The following is a 23,832-nucleotide window of genomic DNA, read 5'->3' on the forward strand; positions in this document are numbered from 1 at the left end:
TTGTGGATAATTCATGTCTCCACTCCGAAGTGCAAACCCACAATATCCATCTAAATAATAGTCTAATGCTCAAAAAATTTGAAGGCAACTAACAGTTTATTTACATCTACCTCCTTTGAGACTTAAGCTGAAACTCGAGTGAAGAAGTGTGGTTAAAATTGTCTCCTCATGTCCCTGCTACTTTGACCGTGTTGGTCGAAAACACTTCTGAGATATGTTAACTGTTCCATCTGCTCTAGTTTTTGCCCTCCTATTTTAACGTTTAACAAAGCCTTTCTCTTTCAGGAAAACCACGTGATCTTTGTTTTATTTATATTGATTCTCATCCCATATCCATCCCGCTGAATTTCCAAACTCATTCAGCAAATGCCTGCAAGCCCATTGATGACTGAGTAGCTAGAGCGTGGTCATCAGCAAACCTAACTGATTTTATGAATTGTCCACTGACTTCTCCAGTTCTTCCCATGCCTCTTTAATCATTTCCTCTTTTCCCACGTTCATGGTTAATTCTCAATTATCAGTACTCTCTTCGCAATACCTGTAAATTCTAATAAAACTACAATCATAAAGATAATTAAATGCTTTGAAACATCGATATACTTTTAAAAGTTTTTAATGTCTCAAAATTAAAAGTTGTTTATAGTATTTAATGTTTTTAATTTGAACATTTTTGTACACTTTGTACTTTCCCATAACTGTTTTCCTCACATTCAATAGCCCTGAGATTTTCACATTCTCCTTAAAGGCAAGAGCAAATACATAGTTTTACCCTGCAGCAAATAACTCATTAACTGTCTATTCTGCATTATTTTAATCAGTATCATAATATTACGAATATTAATCGCCATCAGTAATAGTTTTTTTTTCAAATTCATCCTTTGCCCATCATTTGTGTTTCTCTGGCTATGTGATTGGTTTAGCTCTCTGAGGAAAATACACTCTGCATTTCACTTGATCAGATAGTTCAGTTCGGTGTTCTTGTGAACCTATAATTCCACCCTTATAATAAAAATGACTGAAAAAGGGGAAAAATGTACTTTTCATTGCTTGAAAAAACCAGAATTAATCATGCCGAATGAAAATGGAGTCTCCATGTATATCTGTTTATACAAGGTGGGGCAACATAACTTTGTTTTTTAAGAGGCAAAACCACTGTAAAAAAGGAAGTTATGTTGCCGCACCCTGTATAATGGCCATATATTCCATGTATTTTGGTTATTCATGCATTAACCCTCTTAGTGCGGCAGGGATTTCAGGGGTACTAGTGAGAAGTGCGAAGTGTAATTTAAGAAAATGTATCACCTTAGGAAAAAAAACATTATGAAGTTATTTGTTTAGATATCCATGTGCAGTTTTTTTATTTTAAAATATAATATTGTAGTTAATAATGATGTAATACATTTACATCATCTGAATAATAAATGTAATTATTACAGTATCATAAATTTGAATAATATTTTTTTAGCAATAATATTTCGATTTTTAGACACAAAACTAATATTTTTTTAAAAACATTTTTCAATTAAACTACGATATTTAAATATAATAAAGAATCAAAAAGACATGTAGAAAATATTATAAATAAATAAAGAAAAACCAGTGAGTTACAAATTTTTTTGTCAGCCTCTGCATAGTTCGATTTTGTTGAAAAGGCTGATCTCACTGAGTCAAATTGGGACTTTTCCCCTTTCCTTGAGACTGCGGCAATGTGCTTACAATCTAAAGGCAGAAAAAAACTAAGTTCTAACTCACAGAGAACTGCTGACAATGTAATCCATTACACAGGGCGCAATTGATTAGATACGACGGACGGCAAGAGAAACCAAAATGATTACAAAGCAGTGCTCTCATTTCCATCGTCTCAACAAAGTCTGAATAAGCAGGTATATATCAACACCACGACACCACAACACATTCAAGAGATTACAGATGAAAACAGATTAGTAGCCTTTCAGTGGCTTTTCATAGTGGAAAGACTACTCAGAAAAAAAAACGAGCAAACAATTAGGCAGAGCTTCCCGACATTTACAAAACTGAACGAAAAATTATGGTAAGAATTATACTTTTTTAAAAGCATTTAAATTTGCTAATAAAAAATTTAAAAAATAGTTACGTAATTCTATGGAATTCAACCTATCGATAGCACAAAAACCATAAATTATTAAAGAAAAAACCATAAGTTACAACGATTTAAACAAAAGCCTACGCAAGAGCCGATATATCGGCCCCCCGCACTTTTCGCGAGGGATACGAAAGCCGATATATCGGCCCGCCGCACTAAGAGGGTTAACATGCATCCATTAGCACACGGATAAAAATGAGAGTTCACTGTGCTTATCAAGTATAAAAATATTTTAAATCTTCCGTACTTATGATACTTGTCTGCACAATATGGAATCAGGTGTTTTAACATTTAAAGAGGTGGTAATGAATGCTTTCATTGACCGCCAAAAAACTTCCCACAGGAACTTCTACCTGACTTGCCTTCTTTCCGGTCAGCAGAAGTTTTTCTCTGTCAATTACAGACATGTGCTAGGGGAATTCTAGAGATGATATCGTTTACTCTTTTCTTCCGGAGAGAAAATTTACAGATTTGGGCCCCAGGGAGTACAAACATGTCAGGGAACTGCAAAATTTTAAAGTGCCTTGCATCAAAAAACTTACGGAATGAATCCATGCCATTGTGTGTACCAATACTGCCATTTCTGTGCTTTCACACTGATATATTGTCCTTGTTTGTTTGTGAAGACATGAGCTGCTAGCTGAGGCAATGAAGGCAGGAACTCCATTTGCCCTCTGGAATGGCCCCACCATTGTTGCATGGCTGGAGTTGTGGGTTGGGATGCCAGCCTGGTATGTGGCAGCATGCCGAGCTAATGTCAAATCTGGTGCTATAATGTCAGCTCTCTCTGACACAGAGATTCAGAGGGAAATAGGGATAAGGTAAGTGGTCATTTCATCTTACTCCTCCATTTTATAATGGTAATAATAATAATAATGGTTATTGGTTCCTATAAGACATGTTTGTAACAAGTATGGAACAAGTCACATCGTCTGCTCATATTCGTTGCAGACGTCACAGAGTGGAAAATACAGAGTCGGCATTTATCTCAAAAAATATAAGTAAGTGTACAGAGTAAAAACTGAAAAAACAGGAGTTGTCAGCTGTAACAAGAATATTTTCATTGAGTTATTTATGAAGAAAATCATTTATCTAGAGAAAGGGACCTGAATTCATCGACTGTGTAGTATTGATCACACAGGAATGGATGTCGTTTAGACTTAAACAACAAATAATTATCTATTTCCCTTAATTTTCTCATTAGTGCTTTCAAGAATTGCACACCATCATATCCAGGGTTCTGAACAAACATGAATTAGTTGTGGGCTGTTATTCTAAAGTCGTTAGAACCTCTTCCGCTATACCTATGTACATCGGCATTGGTTTTCTGAGTGAACATGGCTTTGTGTTCCTGCACAAATATTATAGTATGGAATGTATACAAATGGGGATGAGTTAAAATGTTGAATCTTTAAAAGTAAGGTCTACAACTGCTTGCCCTTTGAACTTTTCCTGGAATTTCTTACTGCCCCGTTATTTTAGTGTATATACATTAATGTATGTTTTTTTAATAAAAACATAGCAGTAAATTTCAACATGAATCACATTCAACTTCTATCTTAATTTATTCTACGTATTTCTATCAAAAACAAAATATTTTTAGTAATTATAAAATTACCATGCTGGGAAGGTGGACATTTAAAAAGCATGTTTTGAGCCTCTTGTCACCTTCCCCTTTTTATTCACTTAAAGGTCTGTGTTCTGGTCCAGTGTTGTTACTTATAAGATGTTCATATATTTTCGAGACAGGGAAGACTTACATTTTGTCTGTCTGCTAATCAAGATTATCATTTCCCATTATTGTGATAGCAACATCTTCTGCCGTTGAGATGGTAATTGAGGTGGCAATTATTGGGACCATTGCTATTCTAATTGCCCCAATGTGTACATCGAGGTTTATCTGGAAAGTACTTAGTCAAGAAGAAGTATACCATGTGAGAAAGAGAAACCAAGTGGCTCTGTCTGTCTTTTACCATTATGCCACCTGCCATTTGCTGTTATGGAAAACCATTTTTTTCTTGATGGCAATAGCAAAATTTCCAATTTGGAATTGAGTCCTATGGGAAAATGTTCATTTCCTTTCTTGAAGCTCTAAATATATCCCATTATTTCCACGTTTTTGGAAAGTTAAAGTACAGGATTGCTTTTCAAGACTATTCACTTCATGGTGAGCCAGAATAACATCTACATCTACATAATACCCCACAAGCCGCCGCAAGGGCGTGTGGCGGGGGGTGTTAGGTCACCAACCGTAAAAAGGAACAATACCACATGCAAAACAACAACATGGAAAATTACATTCATAGCAGCACACCCACTCATGCAAAAATCTCTTCATCCAACACTCATGCAAACACATATACTTCAAACCAACAAAAAACTGCACCCCAGGATGCAGCACGAAAGCCATCCAACAACGCACAAGCCAGGACACAACAAGCAAGAATGTGAAACACCACTACCACATGAACATGCATCACAAAACATTCTACCCCCTGAGGAGACTGTGAAAGGCAGGGAATGCGACCCAACGTTGGAGGTAGGACATTTAAAATGTGATTGAAATAACCATTTCATTCACATTTTAAAATGCTAACGTATGAGTCTTACTGAAAGTGACACACATAAAAAGCAAGGAAGATTGCAGCAGACATACAAAAAGTAATGTATCACTGAGGAAGGAGGCAATACTTGCAAATGATATAACACTATAGTAAAAGGTTACCATGTTGTAACTTTTCATTTTTGTGGGAATATAAAATGAGCAAAATTTAAGCACACATTATTGTTATGAATTAACATAAAATCGAATTATAAATGCAACAACATCAATAAAGGTTCAAGTGTTTTATTCAAATGCATTCAGAAAAAATAATGCCAAGAGTCCATTGAATGGTACAGTGCTGCCTTATTTTTGTGAAGTGGTATGTGTGTGCCGGGCACAATTTGCTTTGGTGGGATCCTCAATTTAAACCAAACCCCTTATGAAATTATGGAAATATTTATCTTGCACTGGGTTTGAAGTGTTGTATTTTAAACTGTGTCATGTGTTTTCCTCGTTTTGGGTGTATTGCAGCAATCCACTTCACCGGCTCAAGTTGCGCCTTGCAATCCAAGAAATGGTCTCCCTTACATCGCCATCGGCTCCTCAGACATCACGCACCACCTTGGCTTTTGGTGACATGAACCATGAATGGGTTGGGAACTCTTGGCTACCTTCGCTTGGCTTACCACAGTACAGGTAAAATGAATATGTGGCCAAGAGTCAATCAGAAGGGCTTTATTCCCATCTTATTATGTAAAATCATCGTAGTTGTGGCTGGGAATATGTGAAGCTTTGTTATCATCAATAATATTAAATAAATCGGTCAAAATTCTGACAGACTTAAGTCATACTGAAAAAGATTCACTGGTGGAACTTTCAAAACTGGTTGCATGCATTCAAACTCTGGTATGCCAAATATTTCTACACCAGAAAAATTTTTTTAGTGTTCGCATATGGTATCAAGATTGAACATGATTGCAAATGTATGCAAGAAGATTAGTTAGTATGATAACTTACTTAGTAGATCAAAAGAACTTGTATTTGAATGTGCACTCAAGTCTATGTTTTAACTAAAAGTGGAGCATGTATCAAGTAGGACTGCAGATGAACGAATGACAGTGTTACTATGACAAATTCCAAAGAAACTGCGGGAGAGAGAGGATGCCTCGGTAGCTTAAGTGGCTAAAGCACTCGACCGGATATTGAGGGATCTGGGTTCGAATCCCAGTCAAGGCAAATGATTTTTTACACTCTGAAATTGTTGCATTGACAGTGCTTCTATTACGGGACCTGTCTATAATACATCTCATTGTCACCCGCATTGAGAAATGTGTTTTCTTCTGCCACTTAGGTTTCATGTATCTACTTCTGGGGAAAGAAATACTTGAGTGCCTTTAGTCTCAGAAGGGAATACCTTAAAAGGAGGATAAACAAAGTTCAAAAGTGCCAAAAATGCACCTAATATCTGATCAACACTTAAGAACATCTCTGGAAGCTGAATGAAATAAACTAGCCTTTGCTTAACGAATAATATGGAAATATTCAAATGGAAAAGCTATGAATTAGTGCTCTAGTGATGGAAAGAATATGAGAGTTGTGTGAAAAGTTTCAGACCTCAACCTGAAGAGATGGTGGCACTCAATCTTCAACAGAAGTCAGGGAATGTGTTAAATGAGTATACATTGAAATATTTGTTAGTTTTTGGAGATATTAGAACTCACCTCAGCTATCAAGAAGCTCAAGAAATTTCTTAAGCAAAACATTCATTTTATCAAGTTCCTTATTCCTGTAAGGTTCTTTGTAAACAATCTAATCTGATTTCTCTCCTTCTCAACTTTGTAAACATGTTGCATTTTTCCACCATGTCAGGAATGTTTTAATAAAATTAGCTGTATCCTTGAAGGGGAATTATAGTTTATATTTAAGGACTAAAGCATTCAAGGCCTGCAGGATGTGCTCGTCGAACATTTGAAGGACTAATGAAGTAAGGACAATTGCACTTTTCCACAGTTTATTTAACGTACGATGCGTTTCAACTCACAGAGTCATCATCAGGTACAAGACTTGTACCTGATGATGACTCTGTGAGTTGAAACGCGTCGTACGTTAAATAAACTGTGGAAAAGTGCAAATGTCCTTATTTCATTATGATGAACTTCCACGACCTCAAGCCTGAATCTGTTGAACTTATTTGAAGGACTGACTTGACGTTTTGCAATTTCATATTGTGTAATCATGAAGACTTGAGTTATTATCCATAGCAATATTCATCTCAATCTAAGACATGAAGTTCCTTAAGTGTTTGCAAATGAAGGGAAGCCTAGCAAAGAAAGACTCAGACAATTTAATGAATTCTTGTCTGTTAAGACACATGACTCTTAAAGACTAAATTTTCTAAACTTTCAATTAATTTTCTTGTGACATCATGAAGAATATTAGGTATCATGGTATTTACTGGCAATAGTTACGTGAGTCACGGTTTCATATAATGATAGCAGACTTTGAAACGGAAAAACTTGTGTTGGAAAACAACGGAACGGAAAAAATTATGTGGTGCTCTAACTAATAAGGCCCTATATAATCAAGAAATGGTTAAATTGGATCTTTTCAATCATAAGCAAAACAACTTGTCTATGTACACATAGGAACATAGCTGAATTCCTCCCTTCCTTTTTCATGTAAAACAGAAATCCATGATCACTTTGTTCTGGGTCAAGATGCAGATCGAAACTGGAACATATTCTCCTCATGTTACATATTATGGAATGAAGAAGCATCACTGTGAAACCCCATGTTTGCATAATAGGAATTTGCATTTTCCTGCAATGTGCTACATTTTATGAGGCCCCATAAAATTTCCTATTTTCCTGTGGCATTTGGTATCCCCTATTGACATGATTTCATTTTCAGTTTTCCCACATTTTGCATCACTATGTGTTGGATTAAAAAAAAATCATATTCTAAAACAGTTATTATTCTCTATCATATATCACTGAAAATTAATTATTCTTTGAGCGAATAAGCTATGCATGCACTAATATGCCATCATTTTATATGGATTAAGCATATGTAAATTTTTGTAAAGAGGAATGTGTAATAGAGATAAGCCCATGCCTTACATAATAATGAAATTTGCAGATGATGTATTACACACTAAGAAAGCCACCTCTTGGAAGAAGCATTCAATTTTTGGCTGAACTAAAAAACTGCAAACTTTTAGTGAAAGAAGGGGAAAAATTAGGTATCATATAAAATGTCGCAATAAACTTATGTTAATTTAAGTAAATAAAATAAAAAGTTCAATTGCTACAAAAAAATTACTGGATATCCAATGTCATGTGTGAATATGATAAACTATTTAGCTTTTGCAAAACAATAAAATGGAAAGGATTATCATAAAATAATTCAGCCAACTTAATTTGAGATATCTTCCTACCCAATTAAATTTAAATTACATTTATGTTAATTTTGGGACATTCATACTTTCCATTGTCAGTTAAGAACCTGAGTGTTGTTCACTTTTATTTGTTGTTACATGTGTTTCATGTGACTATTTTAATGCTGTTATTAAGATTTTTCAAATCTTTTTTCAAGGTCCACATTTATGGAATGCCTAGTTGATGCACGGATGCTTGACCATTTAGCGAAAAAAGATTTGCGAGGGCAGCTTAAGATGGTGGATAGCTTCCATAGGTGAGTGGTTGTTACCTTCATGTGAAGAGAGTGAAAATACTCATGGAGGTTTGATGAGTTTGGATTTATTGAAGATTGACGTAGATCTGATAGATTTCTGCATACTGTCTGAGAAAATGGGTTGAATATTGTTTTTGCACTTGAAGGGATTCAATTTGAACACATTGCCTCAGTAAATTGTAGGTGGAGTATCCTGCAGGAAAGGACCTGGCATCAGGGATCATTTTAAATATTCAAGTCACAAAACAGGCGAAAATAGTCCACACATACAAGCATTTTAAGCAATATAAGTTTGTCCAATATGATTCCACAAGATGGAGTGCAGGTACAAGTATGAATAAGCATTTTTTGAGGCAGAGGCTAGAGCAGCAACTCCAGCTGCTGCTAGCCTCAGCTCCAATTTAGAAAATTCATCAAAATTGAATATTACCTAGCGATTGATAAATGCACTGGACTTGTTTGATACAGCAACATTGTTTGCAGTGGAAGTGCGATGACAAATTCTGAGGTCATCTCGTGATTAGAATCATTCATTTTCTAGTGACTTTGCTTCCACTGAGTCAGTGGCAAATTTTCAACAACGATTTGCCTGATAATTGATTTATCCCTGATAATTTGATGCTAATTCTGGAAAAAAAATTTGCACAGTCTCTATAATGTACAATCCAAGTTTCAAAGTAAACATATGCTATGATGCAAAGAATTTTGAAACAAAGAAAAATCAGTTGGCTTTCGAGATGACTTCTCTGCTTGAAAAATTTAACCTAGCACAAACGGAAGCCCAAGGAAAGAACCACCACTGAAAGAAGCTGAGAGAGTTGAAATGATTTGGTATCAACTCAGAATGTGGGGTTTTACTCTGAGTTAATATTACATACACCAAGGTGTGGAAGAAAAAATAGGTCACTCCAGAAAAAGAAATACACAGGAAGTTTGATTTCCATTACTAAAAAGAAAGAAAGACTCGTACTTTTCCACAGATTTTATTTAATAAATACTAGATATTAAATACTTCCACGAAGTGAAACCTGAAACAATAGAATATATTCGCAAAGTTTGATTTAATGAAATCACATGATTCCCACAAAACCACTCCCTATGTTGAGTTCTACAGGCACAAGTGTAGAGATTAATCATTACATCTGCCTTGTCACCAAATTCCTTGGTAGAAATGTATGACAGAATTCTTTTGGCATTGAAACCGCCCACTTCTCCTATTATTCAGCATCACATTATCCATTCCGTGTGGCATGAAGAAGTTGTGGAACAACCCTGTTTCATCTTAATGGAAATATGTTTACGCTATTTATTAGAATATCCTCTTTGGATTGGGGTCAGACCTTTGCAAGCAAATCGTGCTTTTTTTCTGATCCAAACTAGCCTCATCAGAACATTTCCTCTTCCTCAGATGCACCTACTCACTTTGCCCTCAATTAGAGGCATAAGTATGGATGCTGGTGATGTAGCAGGTATTGAATGCATTTTTATTGGTGCTGAAATATTTTCATTCATAAACGTTGAAACCGTTCATTGTATCATGACCATACGTTCTGCATATATTTCGATTATTGGCGTGTTTTTCGATCGCTGCTGCTTCATCATGTACCCATTAGCACACAGATAGTACAAGTGAGAGAGTGTACTCTTTTTGAGTATAATTCTTGCTGAATTTCCTATTTCTGCTTGAATTGTTTTTATTCCTTTCATTCTTTTCAAATCTATAATAAATAAATCCCAAGAAACTGCGGGAAGTACAGCGACAGTAACTTTTGACGGAGTCATCCACTAAATGTGCATTACATATGCAATTCACATTTTGTGAATGATTCCATCAAAAGTTGCTGTCGCTGTATCTCCCGCAGATTCTTGGAATTTGTCAAAGGAAAAACACCCTTATTGTTTTAAGAACGGAACTTTTAAAAGGCTTGGGAAAATGTGGGAGGAAGAGGCTATATGGGCTGATCTGTAGTATTTATGAGGAAGGAATCTGGCCGGAAGACTTTGTGAGATCAGTTTTAGTTCCTATTCCGAAAAAGGTAAAGGCCACGTCATGTGAGGACTACAGGACGATAAGTTTGAAATCCCATGCAGCTTAAGTTGTTCTAAGGATCATAAACAATAGAGAGTAAGGCAAATGATTACTTAGGGGATGACCAGTTTGGGTTCAGGAAGGGGAGGATGTTAAGAAAAGACTCGTAAAAACTTTAATTTGGAGCGTAGCTATGTACGGCAGGGAAACGTGGTCATTGAAGCAGGAGGATAGACGTAGACTGGAGGCTTTTGAAATGAGGGTGTGGAGAAGAATGGAGAAGGTGAAATGGACAGAGAAGAAAACAAACGAGGAATTACTTGGTATGGTGGGCGAAGAGAGGGGTTTGCTGGGAGCAATCCTATGGAGGCAGGAAAAGTGGCTGAAAGGGGTATTGACCGGCAGCAGGATGTTGAAGACTGTGATAGAGGGGAGGATGTTGGGCAAAAGAGGAAAGGGAAGTAACAGGATAGGGATGTTGGATGGGATGAAGGGAGGATGAAAGTACTCGGAGCTGAAGAGGGACCTGATGTAAAGTATGATGTTGTGTTTTGCTAGGGGCCACTAATTATTTAATTAGTAATCACGTCCATCCAAAAACCTACCTTAACCGGTAGATTACCTAATAATAATTGTTTTAAGTCTGTGTTAAGCTCGTGGACTGTGGTGCATCGCACAAGACTACAAATGCCTGTGGCATTGTATGTACTGTATTTCATCACAACATCTTGTTCTGTTAAAGCCCCCAAGATTTCGGTGTGTATGAGGATGCCTCGATAGGTTAACTGGCTAAAGCACTCGGCCTGGCATCGAGGGATCCTAGTTCGAATCCCCATCAAGGCAAATGATTTTTACACTCTGAAATTGTTGCATTATAATGCTATTAAAAACAAAATGAAATAAAATAGCATGAAACTGAGGTCAATCAAGAGCTGTTGTATTACCATAAAAAAAGCAATATTATTTCACTAAGTTCAGATTACATAACAGTGGAGTGGAACAATGGTTTAACTTTGTGGAATTCCTTCATGATGAGGTTAAAAAAAGAAACTTTGCACTTCCACGTAAAGAGTTAATATTTCACGACCACGGTTTCGATGCTGCACATCATCATCAGGCGGTGATCACCTTGATGATGGACAGCGTGTAAACCATGGTCGTGAAATATTAAATCTTTATGTGGAAGTGCAAAGTTTCTTTTTCTACCCTCGTCAAGTTCAGATTACTTCAATGATGGGTTACCAGTCCAAAGATATTGTATAAATATTGATTAGCGTTCACTTTAATAACCAATTTACTGTTAAAAATAATTTGAATGAACTTTATGAATAATGTGAGCTTAAAAAACTAATGCTAAAAACTGTTATGTTAATGCAACACATAATGCTTATGTTTATTCAAGTTTGATTTTAATTTGCCACAAATATTGTGTTTGTAATGCAAATAGTAGGGTGGTAAGTGAACCTTTGAGCATTGAAATTCATGGAAGTTTCTTTCGAAATCAACCGGAAAACCTTGACTTGTCTCTTTGTCAACATTTTTTTCATATTCTGTATTTTGGTAAAGCCCCAATGTTAAATGATTAACTCCATTTTAGAATTTAAACTATTTCTGTGAAAAAGCAAAGGAGTAGTATTTACTTGAGTTTGCTTGTATCCTCTGAGTTGGTTAACTGGATTTCCAAGTAAAAATTAGCTCGTGAAGAGTGGAAGTTCAAAGTGGCAATTGGCACTATAGCCTATCATGTTTTTGACAACATCTCTTTAGCTAAAATAAATGTCGTGATTCTAGTTTGAGTTGGATATGAAAATTTATTTTTATGAACTTTTCCTCAGGACAAGTTTGCAGTATGGAATATCTTGTTTGAAGAGGGTGAACTATGACAGGAAGCAACTGGAAGAGAGGAGGGCATCTTGTGAGAATGATGTGAAGGATTGTCTAGTCTGGTCCAATGATAGGGTCATCAGGTGGATAAATTCAATTGGCCTGAAGGTATGTGCATGAATAAGGAGCTAGGGTTATAGGCAATATATTTAAATATATGATTGTGGTGTATAACTTAGATGAAATATCCTAATGTTGTGGAAACAGCATTTTTAATTGCATTCAAAATGACATGATTTGCTATTTTTGGTCTGTGTCACATCATGGATGGATTTAAAAGTATCATGGGTCTTTTAATTTTTTAAGTTTTAGAGTAAATTTCAGCTAGGAATATTGGGAGAATCGGACAAGATCTCATGTAAATGACCCAGGAGGCTTTTCTTTTAAAATTTTTAGAAATAAATAATGATTAAGGTGCATTTCATTAGATGGGAATGAATATTGTATTCCTGTCGTTCTTTGGGGTGTGACAAAGTGATTCTATTTGTGTAGTACTATCTAGTGCTACATGAAAGACCACGAAAACCACTAACCCCAGCTCAAAGAGTGCACTATGGGAAGTAGACTCAGTTCCTCATGCATCACTCTTCTCCTTGGCCACCGTAAAGAAGATTTCTTTACCACCCAACCCCTAAAACCCTTCCAATGGCTATTTGATATATTGATGATGTTTTCCTCCTCTGGCATCACAACACAGACTCCCTTCAAGACTTCACTTATGCTCTTCATTGTTTTTCATCTATGAACTCTACCTCACAAGCTAGTCTTCATGCTAGACGTTAATGTTACTCATCCTGAAGGCAAACTTCATGCATCTATTTACTAATGTAAAGCCAACCAGCACACGATAATACTTACAAATTTGTTGTCTCAGGCGTAACTTTGTGGAATTTGCATAACATATTGAAATGTAATGAAATAATTGACTTTGTAATTCCACACACTTCACAAAGTGTGTGGAATTACAAAGTCAATTATTTCATTACATTTCAATATAATACTTACACATTTTAACAGTTACCAACCTTAAAACTCTCATCTCCTTTTCAATCTGAGGTCAGCACATGTGTAATGACCCTGATTCTATCAGCCTTTTTCTTTCTGGTGTCCATATTTCTCTTCTCCAACACATTTACCCAGCATCCCTTCTAAATAAAATCTGCATGCATTCCCACATCACCTATGCTGTCAAAAGCCCTCCAAGTAATCTTTCTGTGCTCATCTCTTGCTTACTTCCCTGGGGTGGCTGCAATTCCTCTAAGCTGTTATGAGAGTTCTTTTCCCTATCATAGTCAGTTTAAAAAAAAACAACCAGTGACCTACCCTCACGTGTTCTTCTGTAGTTTTCAGACATCCCCGTAAACCTTGGGTACATAATTTAAACTACCAATCCCTTCAATAAAGCAGCTTCCCCCTCCTGCCAAGATCCCACCCCCTCTATGCAACCGTCCAGATGTAAAATCTGTTCCATGCTCACCTATTATATCCTCCCCCAAAATGACTTCCAAGAATGATGCTTCTTTCTATTGTTACCTTGTTTCTTATTTTATATGAGCAATTTATAGGATGTTCTCCAAATTCAGACTTGCAGTTTTAATCAGGCCTTTTTTAATGTGGTCATCAAAGAAATCCTTATGAACCAACTACCAGTTCTTCTGATAGACAATTATGAACAACCTTTGAAGAGAATATTTAGAGATGGGCTGGGTGAGCTCTTACCTAGGAAGTATAGGAAGTTTATGATATTGCTGGTAATATATTTAGCTTGCGGTTTTCTAAAAATGCTGAAATTGTTCCTGTAAATTTGGAGTTCCCTCCTGAGACAATCAAGCATTCAGAGTGGATGCATTCAAAAGCATTCCAGTGTCTTGTTTTTTTTATTGAATGGAATTTTGAAAGAGAATTTTTCTAATTGTGGTATGTGAGGTAATACTCACTTGTTTCAAGGCACCTTAAGACCTTGTAAGTAGTTCTTAAGTATACTTTTGTATGTTTTTACTTTTTCAGCATAAATGAATATATGATGCTATATGAAACCTATGAGTGAAAAAAATGATTTAAATATGAATATCATCGATAAAAACCCCATTTTTGTGTATGTGTGTGTGTGTAATTAGATGTAGATCAACTGAATTTATCTTTAAAAGGATATCTTTCAAACTTTTCTCCTAATTCTGCTAAATGTAGGAGTATGCAAATAACCTTCTGGAGTCAGGAGTCCATGGTGCTTTGATAGCCCTAGATGAAGGATTTGACCACAACAGCATGGCCCTTGCTCTTCAGATTCCCACTCAGAATACTCAGGTAAGAAACTAACGTTCAACACTGCATCAGGTCTTTCACTACGTGCAACCATTGTTATTTCTGAAAATTAGCTAGTTTGTGTATGTTTTGTTTCCTTCTGACCCATTTTAAGTGCCTTCCCTAGTATTCCCTGGTTGTTTTTATGTGGTTATTTGTGTTGATGGAGTTTTTAAGAGTATATTCTCAAGTAATGTTTTCGAGGGTACAGGGAATATTCATTTAACATTCATGTAACAACATGTAATGAGTCCAGTGATTTCAATAAATCTCCAAACTGTGGTCAGATGTCCATTTTCATGTATCCCCTCTTTACCCCACCCCCCCTTCCCATATTCTCAATGGTGATGGTCGCAATGGTTTCAGAATATCATTAAATTTGTTGGTAGTCAAATACAATTCGAAAGGTATGCATGTGAAACCATTGATTTGAATTGGAATGTTACATCTAATTATAAACTCTTGATGTTGTGGAAAGTTCACTCAATGAAATGAGATAATTCAAACAGGAATGGGATTTTTTTTTGCATTTGGCACTAATATGTGTTTTATCATTTCTGGTGGCCACAGTGCAGTGCCCTGTACAGTTTTAATGGATTTAATAAGAAGCCTAAGAAGTCATGTGTTCTAAATGTGTGCATACCTATATAGTCTGGGGAAAAATCACCTTTTGCTTTTTCCTCTCGTGCAAAATGTTGATTAAAATGGTTTGCTATCACATCAAATACATAATATTCTCATGTCTATCACCTCTATGTTGAAATTGTTAAACTATGGTCATGTTTTGGTTTTTCCTAACCATAAAGGATGTGTCAATTCTCTGTGATGTTTCCCATGGCATGCACCCATGCAGGGCCCAGATATAAGACTTAAAAGGCCTCCAACACCACTCTGGAATAAAGGCCCTCAGTCGAATCCCCCACTTTATTTTTTTCCAGCCCTGTTTGCAACAGCATGGCCTTTTAACTTGTTTTGTATGTGAATATGTTTCATGAGTAGGGCTCTCAAAAATATCCATGATTTGTTTTGAAAGAGTTTGATGAAGTTTCGCTCATTCCAATTTTTGGGGGTTACTTGTGATGCGATGGGGCAGTTAAACCTTTTTTTGTTCCAGTGATGGTATGGTTTTGTTAGGTTCAGTCCTCAGTTTTGATTCCCTTTCAGTAGTTGGGCTTCAATGCCAGCTGTTTCAGTGAACAGAAGTATATGGAGATACTGACAGTTGCATTACAAAAAAAAAATCTCAAATCACCTTCAAAGAAATTATTACCTTATTAAAAGTTAACTTATATTTGCAAGAAGTTTAATTCTATTTCAAGGTTTTACATAATCTTTATAAGGTTTTACATAATCCAGGGGTGGAGCATTGGACTGCTGGTCATAAGGCCTGGGCTCGATTCTCAGGCATTCCTCTCTCTGGGCACCCTCAGCTCCACCCAAGCTGTGTGATTTTTTTGGGTACCAGAACTTCCTGGGAAACCATAACCGGCACAGGGAAAGGAACTGGCCCCCCTAGCCTAATCTTTGAACTTCACACGCCGTATAGGGCTTAGTACTGGGTGAACTCTACCATCACTTACCAAACCGACCTTCGGGTCGGATACTGCATTTATTGGTTAATTGATCGTATTTCATTGTAAATAATACAATTTTTTAGCTCGCCAATTTCTAATAAATGACATAATGCATTAGTTCTTTGAATCCAAGGGAAGAAAGAAAATGGGAGCGAATTTAAGATTTGCTCAACTAAAGCAAAATACTGAGCAATAATGGAGGTAGAAATAGCATTTGCATAGAAGGTGATGAGTGAAACAATATGTTGTGTGTCATAATATTTTGTCGAAGAGTGGTGCGTAATGTGTTTGTTGTCTGTGGCCAGGCGAGGCAGTTGCTGGAGCAGGAGTTCATAGCGCTGCTGACGGTGGCCACGGAGCGCAGGGTGGACGCATCCCCAATGGGCAGTGGTGGGGGCGGGGGTGGAGGTGGAATGGGCAGCAGCCTGGTTGGCGGGGGACCCTTGGAGGTGGGCAGTGGGATGATGGGAGGAGGAGGGCATTCCTGATACTACACGACCCGCTTGCCCAGCCAGTGAGAGCAGCAGCGGATTGGCGTAGGATGGTGTGACGAGCTCTATGACGGAGACAGCAGTGAAGGGGAGGAGGAGGAGGAGAGCATGTTGGCAGCTGCTCTTGGGAGCCCACTCTTTGGGAGAGTCCAAAGGTAACTGTTGGATGAAAGGGTTTAATGCAAGAGAGGCTCGGGAAATGTGGTGGACTGATTTAAGTATTTTCCTATCGAGGCTCAAAAATATGAAAAGGCATTGAGAGTGATTGTTTATACCTCAAATAGGATACTTGGATTGGTTTTTTGTGGATGGCTGTACACGAGAACATGCACTTGTCGATTATCCCATGTGCTCGTTCCTTGTTGAGTTTTGAAATGGTGGCAAGGATGATTGAGGGACAGGATGGGTGTTATTGTTCTGAGAGAAAATGATTGTTGAACTGTCTCCCTCAGCGAGAGACGATTGCGCAGTGTAACATACTAGGTTGTATCTTTCGTCAGACTTCGAGGAAGTTTCTAAGTGGGTCATAAGTATTAGCTGAAATTTTTGTCCATTTCACTTGATGTCAATTTTAAAATACAGGAAGTGCATATAGGGGAAGGAGGGCATGGTGTAGATGTAGGTTTGAGAAGAGGCTCAACTGATCAGTATGAAGACAAAAGGTGCTAAAAACAGCATAGTCAGGTACGCTGTTAGATTTAAGGCAGGAGTGACAGCTTTCAGGTGACCAACAAACTCTTGACTGCCAACGCAGCTCCACCACCATAGTGCATGCATTGCCACTAACGTGACCATTTTCCGAAAATAAACAGCCAAGGAAGAGAGAAGCATCTTTTGAGGAAGGTTGTTGAAGAATTTTTTTTTTAAGTGAGGTTGATTAAATTTTAAGTGACGTGTGTCTGGGAGTGGCTAAAATGAGGTAAATTATTACCTCTTTTTATAGTTTCAAATTCCCTTGACTAAGAAAAAATATGGATAAAATTTTTACAGTGCTGTGCATTATGCTGCTCTTGAACAGGATGCAATGGACAATAAATAAATATCCAGTGAGGAAGCAAAGCAACTACCCTGGAATTGAGTCATTCAGAAATACAATTATGTCTAGATAGGTGAATTTTTTTTATTTCTTAGGAATGCCTTTTTTTTTTAGAAAATCATCTTCCATTCTACTTCCTCGGGTAGGAAGTCACCAGAATCATTCAATTTTGCTAGTGGAATTAATTTTTTTTCATGCCACTCACTTAATGTGAATACCATGTCTTTTGTTTGATTCAAGTTGGTTTGCTGAACTGTTTTCATCTGAAGAATAAAAACTATTATATCTCCTCGTGTAACATGAGCCCAGAAGAAATATTGTACTTATGATCGAGGTGGTATTCAAATCGCTGATTAAAATGTGCAAAAAACCTATTGTGGCATGTATCGAAAAAATTTTTACTCTTTGAGAGTGATTGACATGAATTTACGCATGGTAAAATGGTTTAGTTGCAGTAAATTGTCTTTTTGTTATGCATGTGATAGTTTTCAGGTTATTGTCATGTACAAGTCAATTTCCTACATCACTCGTATTATTTTTTTAAACCAGAACATTCCCAGAATCCAGAAGATTTAAAATTGGACTCAAAAAACCTCTTGTATAATGATCGGTAGGAGAAGATTGTGGCCGAATTATGGCACGTAATACTTCATGTCTTTTGGCTTAATGACTGGTAGCTTTATGCCTAGTGCTTGGTGACCCCTCCAGTCCTTGAACAGCGGCCTATAGCAGGGGAGGAGAGGGAGAGACACTCGGAGGCTTCTTTGTGTGCAATTTGGATGGTGATCTCTCCCCACCCACTGTATTCGTTCACTAACGGCTCTTTCCTTCATCTGTGTGCTTGCCTTCCTCCCAACAATACCCAGGGGAAAACATTCCATAGCAGTCTCTGATAAAAGTGACGACCCTTGAAGACTATGCTTTTCTCATTTCCTGGTAGCCAAAAGACATTGTAATGTGAATTTTTTGTGTTGTGCAAGTAGGTGACTAGGTGAAAATAAGCAGGTAGGAATCAGGAGTGCGGGGAATGGTTGGTAGGTGGAATACTAAAGCTTGTTAATAGTGTACAAATGCTTTTTTGTGTTAATCAAGTGTTTGAGCCCACGAGTGGTCCAGGCAGTGTGTGCATTTCCAGTAGTGTGACTTTGTGTAGAAAAAGAAGCAGCAGCTGTCAACTGTAATTAAAAGGAGACCAGTTAATTGTACAGATGCAGAGGTTGTGGCAGCATTATAGACTTTGATTAATTGTGGGCCAAACCCCTGACAGCAGCCATGGGCTAACAAGTCTTTTGAATAAAATGAAGGTAACTGTTCTTATCTTGGTGACTGAGCGCCCATTTTCTTCCCCTGCATCTGTATGTAATACCTCAAAAGGGTAAAGTGTGTGTCGAATCAGTAGTCACTTTAAATATATTTGGTGGTTTATTTATTTTTTAGTAACAATATTGTCCAACAGTCAACAAGTGAATAAGTTGTAAGGATCATGTTGAATTTTTGTGTTTTTAATACCAAGTCAGTTTTTTATGAAGAATGCTCGTCTTTGTGGTCTCATATTGAAACTGTGTGTTAGCTGCTTATTTGCTGGGAAGGATGAAAATATTATGGATTTCATTTTTGAACTTTCATTCTTACTCCCTGGAACTTGGGATTCTTTCTGCTATATAAGTTGTGAACTTCCTTTATGGCCAAATGAAAATGTGTGAATGAATGTGGCATTTTGTATGACTGTATTCTGTACATTTGTTAGGCAGGATTACCATATGCCAGCTTATGTTTATATGTGTGCATGCATGTTACAAGAATACATGGCATCAAAGCATACTTTTTTTAACTTTATATGTATATATATATATATATATATATATATATATATATATATATATATATATATATATATATATATATATACACACATACATATATAGATAATGTATGTGTTTCAATCTGGTCATAGGAAGTGAATGTATGGTTTGTATTGTGGAGGAATGGAGTGTATCCATTGGTGCTGCCACCATAGAGAAAAATAGTAGGAACATGTTGACATAGTGAATATTAGGGACAATGTAACTACATAGATATCCAAAGCAAATGCTATTAAACTCATATAGTTATAAATAATTAACTTCCTTGTAAAAAAAAGACATGTAGGTTATGAGTGTGGATGTGTGTGTGTGTCGTTAATGAAAGAACCAGACTGATTTAGCCTTTGGAATACATTGTGATGCCAGTGAATTTCAAAAGGTAACAAAGCATAAAAAACCATAACTACCTTCACCCACTCAATCAAGAAAGAAAATCCTCTTTTCCATGGTTACTAACCTCTTTGTTAATTAAGTGTAATCCTCACCTTCCAGAATAGGAATATATGTGTATATATATAGATATATATGTGTGTGTATATATATATATGTTTATGTATATATATACATATATATATATATATATATATATATATATATATATATATATATATATATATATATATATATATATATATGTATATAAATGTATGTGTATGTGTGTGTATATACATATATATATATATATATATATATATATGTGTGTGTGTATGTGTATATATATATATATATATATATATATATATATATATATATATATATATATATATATATATATATATATATATATATATATACACATATATATATACATACATATATATATATACACACACACACATATACATGTGTGTGTGTATATTTATATCTATTGTTCACCAATGTGTTCGAGTGAAAGCAAGTTAGGAAAGCTAATCCTAAACCGTGCAGGCATGTGTACATAAGACGATAAAATATTATTAATATTATCTAAAATATTACTGCTGCTAAAAAGTATTGTGAATGTGTATGTCACCATGGAAATGGTGAATCAACCTTTGCTTTTTACCAAATACGAAGTCAGTTGTTTTTAGACACCAAATGTGGAGGAAGTCTAAAGCTTACAACTATTGTATCGTAAGTGATGCTGCTTATGTGGCATGATAATGAAAGAGGCCATAATTGAGTTATGATAGTGTGTTAACTTAATCAAAAGAAAAATAATATATCTCACATTGTATAGGAATGAGTAGATGTTGCTATGACCCAGAATTTTGAAGTTTGAAAGGTATTGAGGCGAGAAATTGCAGCCAGGAGTTCATGTGCGTCAACACAGCCGAAGTTTTTGTGTTTTTCACAAAATTTTGCTCACAAAGATATTTCTTTAAGAATAACCAAAGTACATTAAAGTAATTATTTTTAAATATATTTAATTAAAAAGAATGACTTCACCATAGGTTAAACAGTTTTTAGGAGCCTGATATTTTATAGAAATCCGAGACTGAATATTTAACGGCACTAGATGTCTTGAGGACACAATGTGAAATAACTGTTTGTATTATTTCACCCATGCATTCTTTTAGAATAAAATTCAAATTTATGAGTAATATTTACGAAATTTTCCCAACAATAATGTGAATCAATCTTCTCTCCAGAAATGTTTTAGATCCTGATTCATGCACATGGAATTAGCCTGTTTTGATTTAAGGTGAGGTAAAATTGCTGGCTGAATGGAAATTGGAAATTTGTATTAAGTCTGCGTTGAAGAGTAGCACTCCAAATGTGACTACTACAAAGCTTTAAAATTTGTTAGGGTACTCTTTGGGATTTTTGATTAATCATGCATGTGAAAGTGCACATTTGAGAGCAGCCAATGATTGCATAAAGAATCTCATAATCATGAATGTGTGTGTGTGAAATGCAGATGGCAAAAAAAAGAGGAATTGTATTACTTTTTTACTCTTGTATTGTTTTTGTGTCCCCTCTTATTTGTATTTTCCCCTCTATTTATTTCTTGTCAGGACCAATCAAATGATGGCAATGATTACGTATTGTTGTGGCCCAAATGTACCATCATCATATATAATAAGAATAAAGCCTAATGAATAATGAATAACTTGGGATTATTGCATCAGCCATTATGTCATGTAATTGTGTAATCAACTGAATGTTATCTACGGTAAGGATGTGGTATAATTGCTTTTATCCACAGAGCACGAGAATGTCCCTGGGGGAAATACACCCTTGGATTACATTGTGGAATTATCAGAAGCTCCCATATTTTGCCCGGGGATTACTGGGATATTGCACATGTTATCTGTGCAATATCCCAGCATCTTTATGGATTAATAACCAACACTGCTTCCGTAAAGGTAGGTCCTGCGAAACTCAACTTGTACTCTTTTTCATGATACAATGAACTCCGGTGAAAGTAATATTCCAGTTGATGTGAAATTCCTAGATTTAAAAAAAAGCTTCAATAAAGTCCCTCATTGCAAGTTATTCTCTAAGTTGGAAACTTATGGAATACACGAGAGTATTTATATGCTGGATCGGGCAATTCTTAAGAGATCGTGTTCAAACAGTCGTCCTGGATGGTGTATCATCGGATACTGTCAATGTCACATCGGGTGTACCACAAGGAAGTGTCATAGGCCCCCTCTTATTCCTTATTTACATTAATGACCTCAGTACCATGCTTAAAAGTAAGCTCCTTCTTTTTGTCGATGATGCAGTAAATTATGGGGACATTCAAAGTCGTGAAGACAGAGTCGCGTTAGCTAATGACCAAGATGCAATTCAGAATTGGTGCGACACATGGCAATTGGAATTAAATTTGAATAAATGCGTAGTAATACATTTTTGGGAAAAGAGTAATTCCCTCCCATTTAGTTACAAAGTGAAACGAGCAGAAATCGCGAGGCTAGATTCCTTTAAATACCTGGGTGTATTAATTACTCATGGTCTGTCCTGGGGAAAGCACATACGAGAAATATGCGGTTGTGCTAATAAAAAATTGGGATTTGTAAAAAGAGTGCTGGGTAAATGTGACAAAAAAGTGAAGGAACGATGTTTTCTTGCCCTAGTCAGGCCCCACATAGAGTATGCTGCCAGTATATGGGATCCTCAAGAGATAAATTTGATTTCGGAATTAGATCGAGTTCAGCGAAGGGGGGCTGGATTTGTCAAAAATTGTTACGACCAACGCATTAGCGTAACTACTTTGCTAGAAAATTTAGGCTGGGATTCCCTTACACAGCGGCGTTTACAATATAGATTAAACTTATTAAAAACATTTAAAGATGGGTCCTTTTCCGATGACATCAAGAACATAATACGAACCCCAAAGTATTATGGGCGGAGGGATCACGAATATAAGATTAGAGAGATTGACTGCAAGACAGACAGGTTTAAATGGTCATTTATTCCAAGAACAATAAGAGACCAGAATGCTGGTAATCGAAATCCCCCATGAGTCGGCTCGACATAATAAGTATTAACCTACAAGGCAGGGACTGCATGTAGTTATGTGTGTGTGTGTGTGTGTATATATATATATATAATATATATATATATATATATATATATATATATATATATATATATATATATATATATACTCATATATACAGAAACAGATATAAGGAAAAGGGATAGGAACACATATAAAGGACGAACACAATAGAGGTGGGGAAGGCGGAATCGAACGGATCACAAGAGTAAAAATATTTCCTCAACCGGGACTCGAACACCGGATCTTTCCACTTGCCGGGCGGATGCTCTTAACCACTTGAGCTATCGAGGATAGTCAATTTACCCTGAGATCCGTGGGTCTAATATGTCGCCAAGCGCCCCGATTCTTTCAGCCAAGAGATGGCGTCAGGGGGCAGTTTCACCCACCAAAGGAGAAATAGACAATACACAAGGAAAGGAAAGGACAGTGGGTTAGAATTCATACAAGATCATACAGGAAAGGAACAGTGCGTTTCGTGGCACGCATAGCCAGAAGAAAGAGATGAGCCACATTGGCCAAATACACATTCAAACACGAAATCCCGCCAAACGGCGAATAAATACTCATATATACAGAAACAGATATAAGGAAAAGGGATAGGGCGCTTGGCGACATATTAGACCCACGGATCTCAGGGTAAATTGACTATCCTCGATAGCTCAAGTGGTTAAGAGCATCCGCCCGGCAAGTGGAAAGATCCGGTGTTCGAGTCCCGGTTGAGGAAATATTTTTACTCTTGTGATCCGTTCGATTCCGCCTTCCCCACCTCTATTGTGTTCGTCCTTTATGTGTTCCTATCCCTTTT

At 36.5% G+C, this 23,832-nt stretch overlaps 1 protein-coding gene across 1 annotated transcript in view; it reads left to right on the forward strand.

Moving 5' to 3' along the window:
• Liprin-alpha (PTPRF interacting protein alpha) overlaps window positions 1-16,613 on the forward strand; it is a 112,932-nt gene extending 96,319 nt beyond the window's left edge. Inside the window, exons 24-30 of the mRNA XM_071587957.1 lie at window positions 2,749-2,943; window positions 5,199-5,363; window positions 8,262-8,360; window positions 12,225-12,381; window positions 14,461-14,577; window positions 16,454-16,556; window positions 16,606-16,613. Coding sequence (XP_071444058.1) covers window positions 2,749-2,943; window positions 5,199-5,363; window positions 8,262-8,360; window positions 12,225-12,381; window positions 14,461-14,577; window positions 16,454-16,556; window positions 16,606-16,613 — 844 coding nt within the window. The remainder of the gene's footprint in view (window positions 1-2,748; window positions 2,944-5,198; window positions 5,364-8,261; window positions 8,361-12,224; window positions 12,382-14,460; window positions 14,578-16,453; window positions 16,557-16,605) is intronic.
• Window positions 16,614-23,832: the final 7,219 nt, after the last annotated feature.

The sequence above is a fragment of the Hetaerina americana genome, unplaced genomic scaffold (assembly GCF_022747635.1).
Source record: "Hetaerina americana unplaced genomic scaffold, ioHetAmer1.1.p SCAF_3, whole genome shotgun sequence".
Taxonomy (NCBI): Eukaryota; Metazoa; Arthropoda; class Insecta; order Odonata; family Calopterygidae; genus Hetaerina; species Hetaerina americana.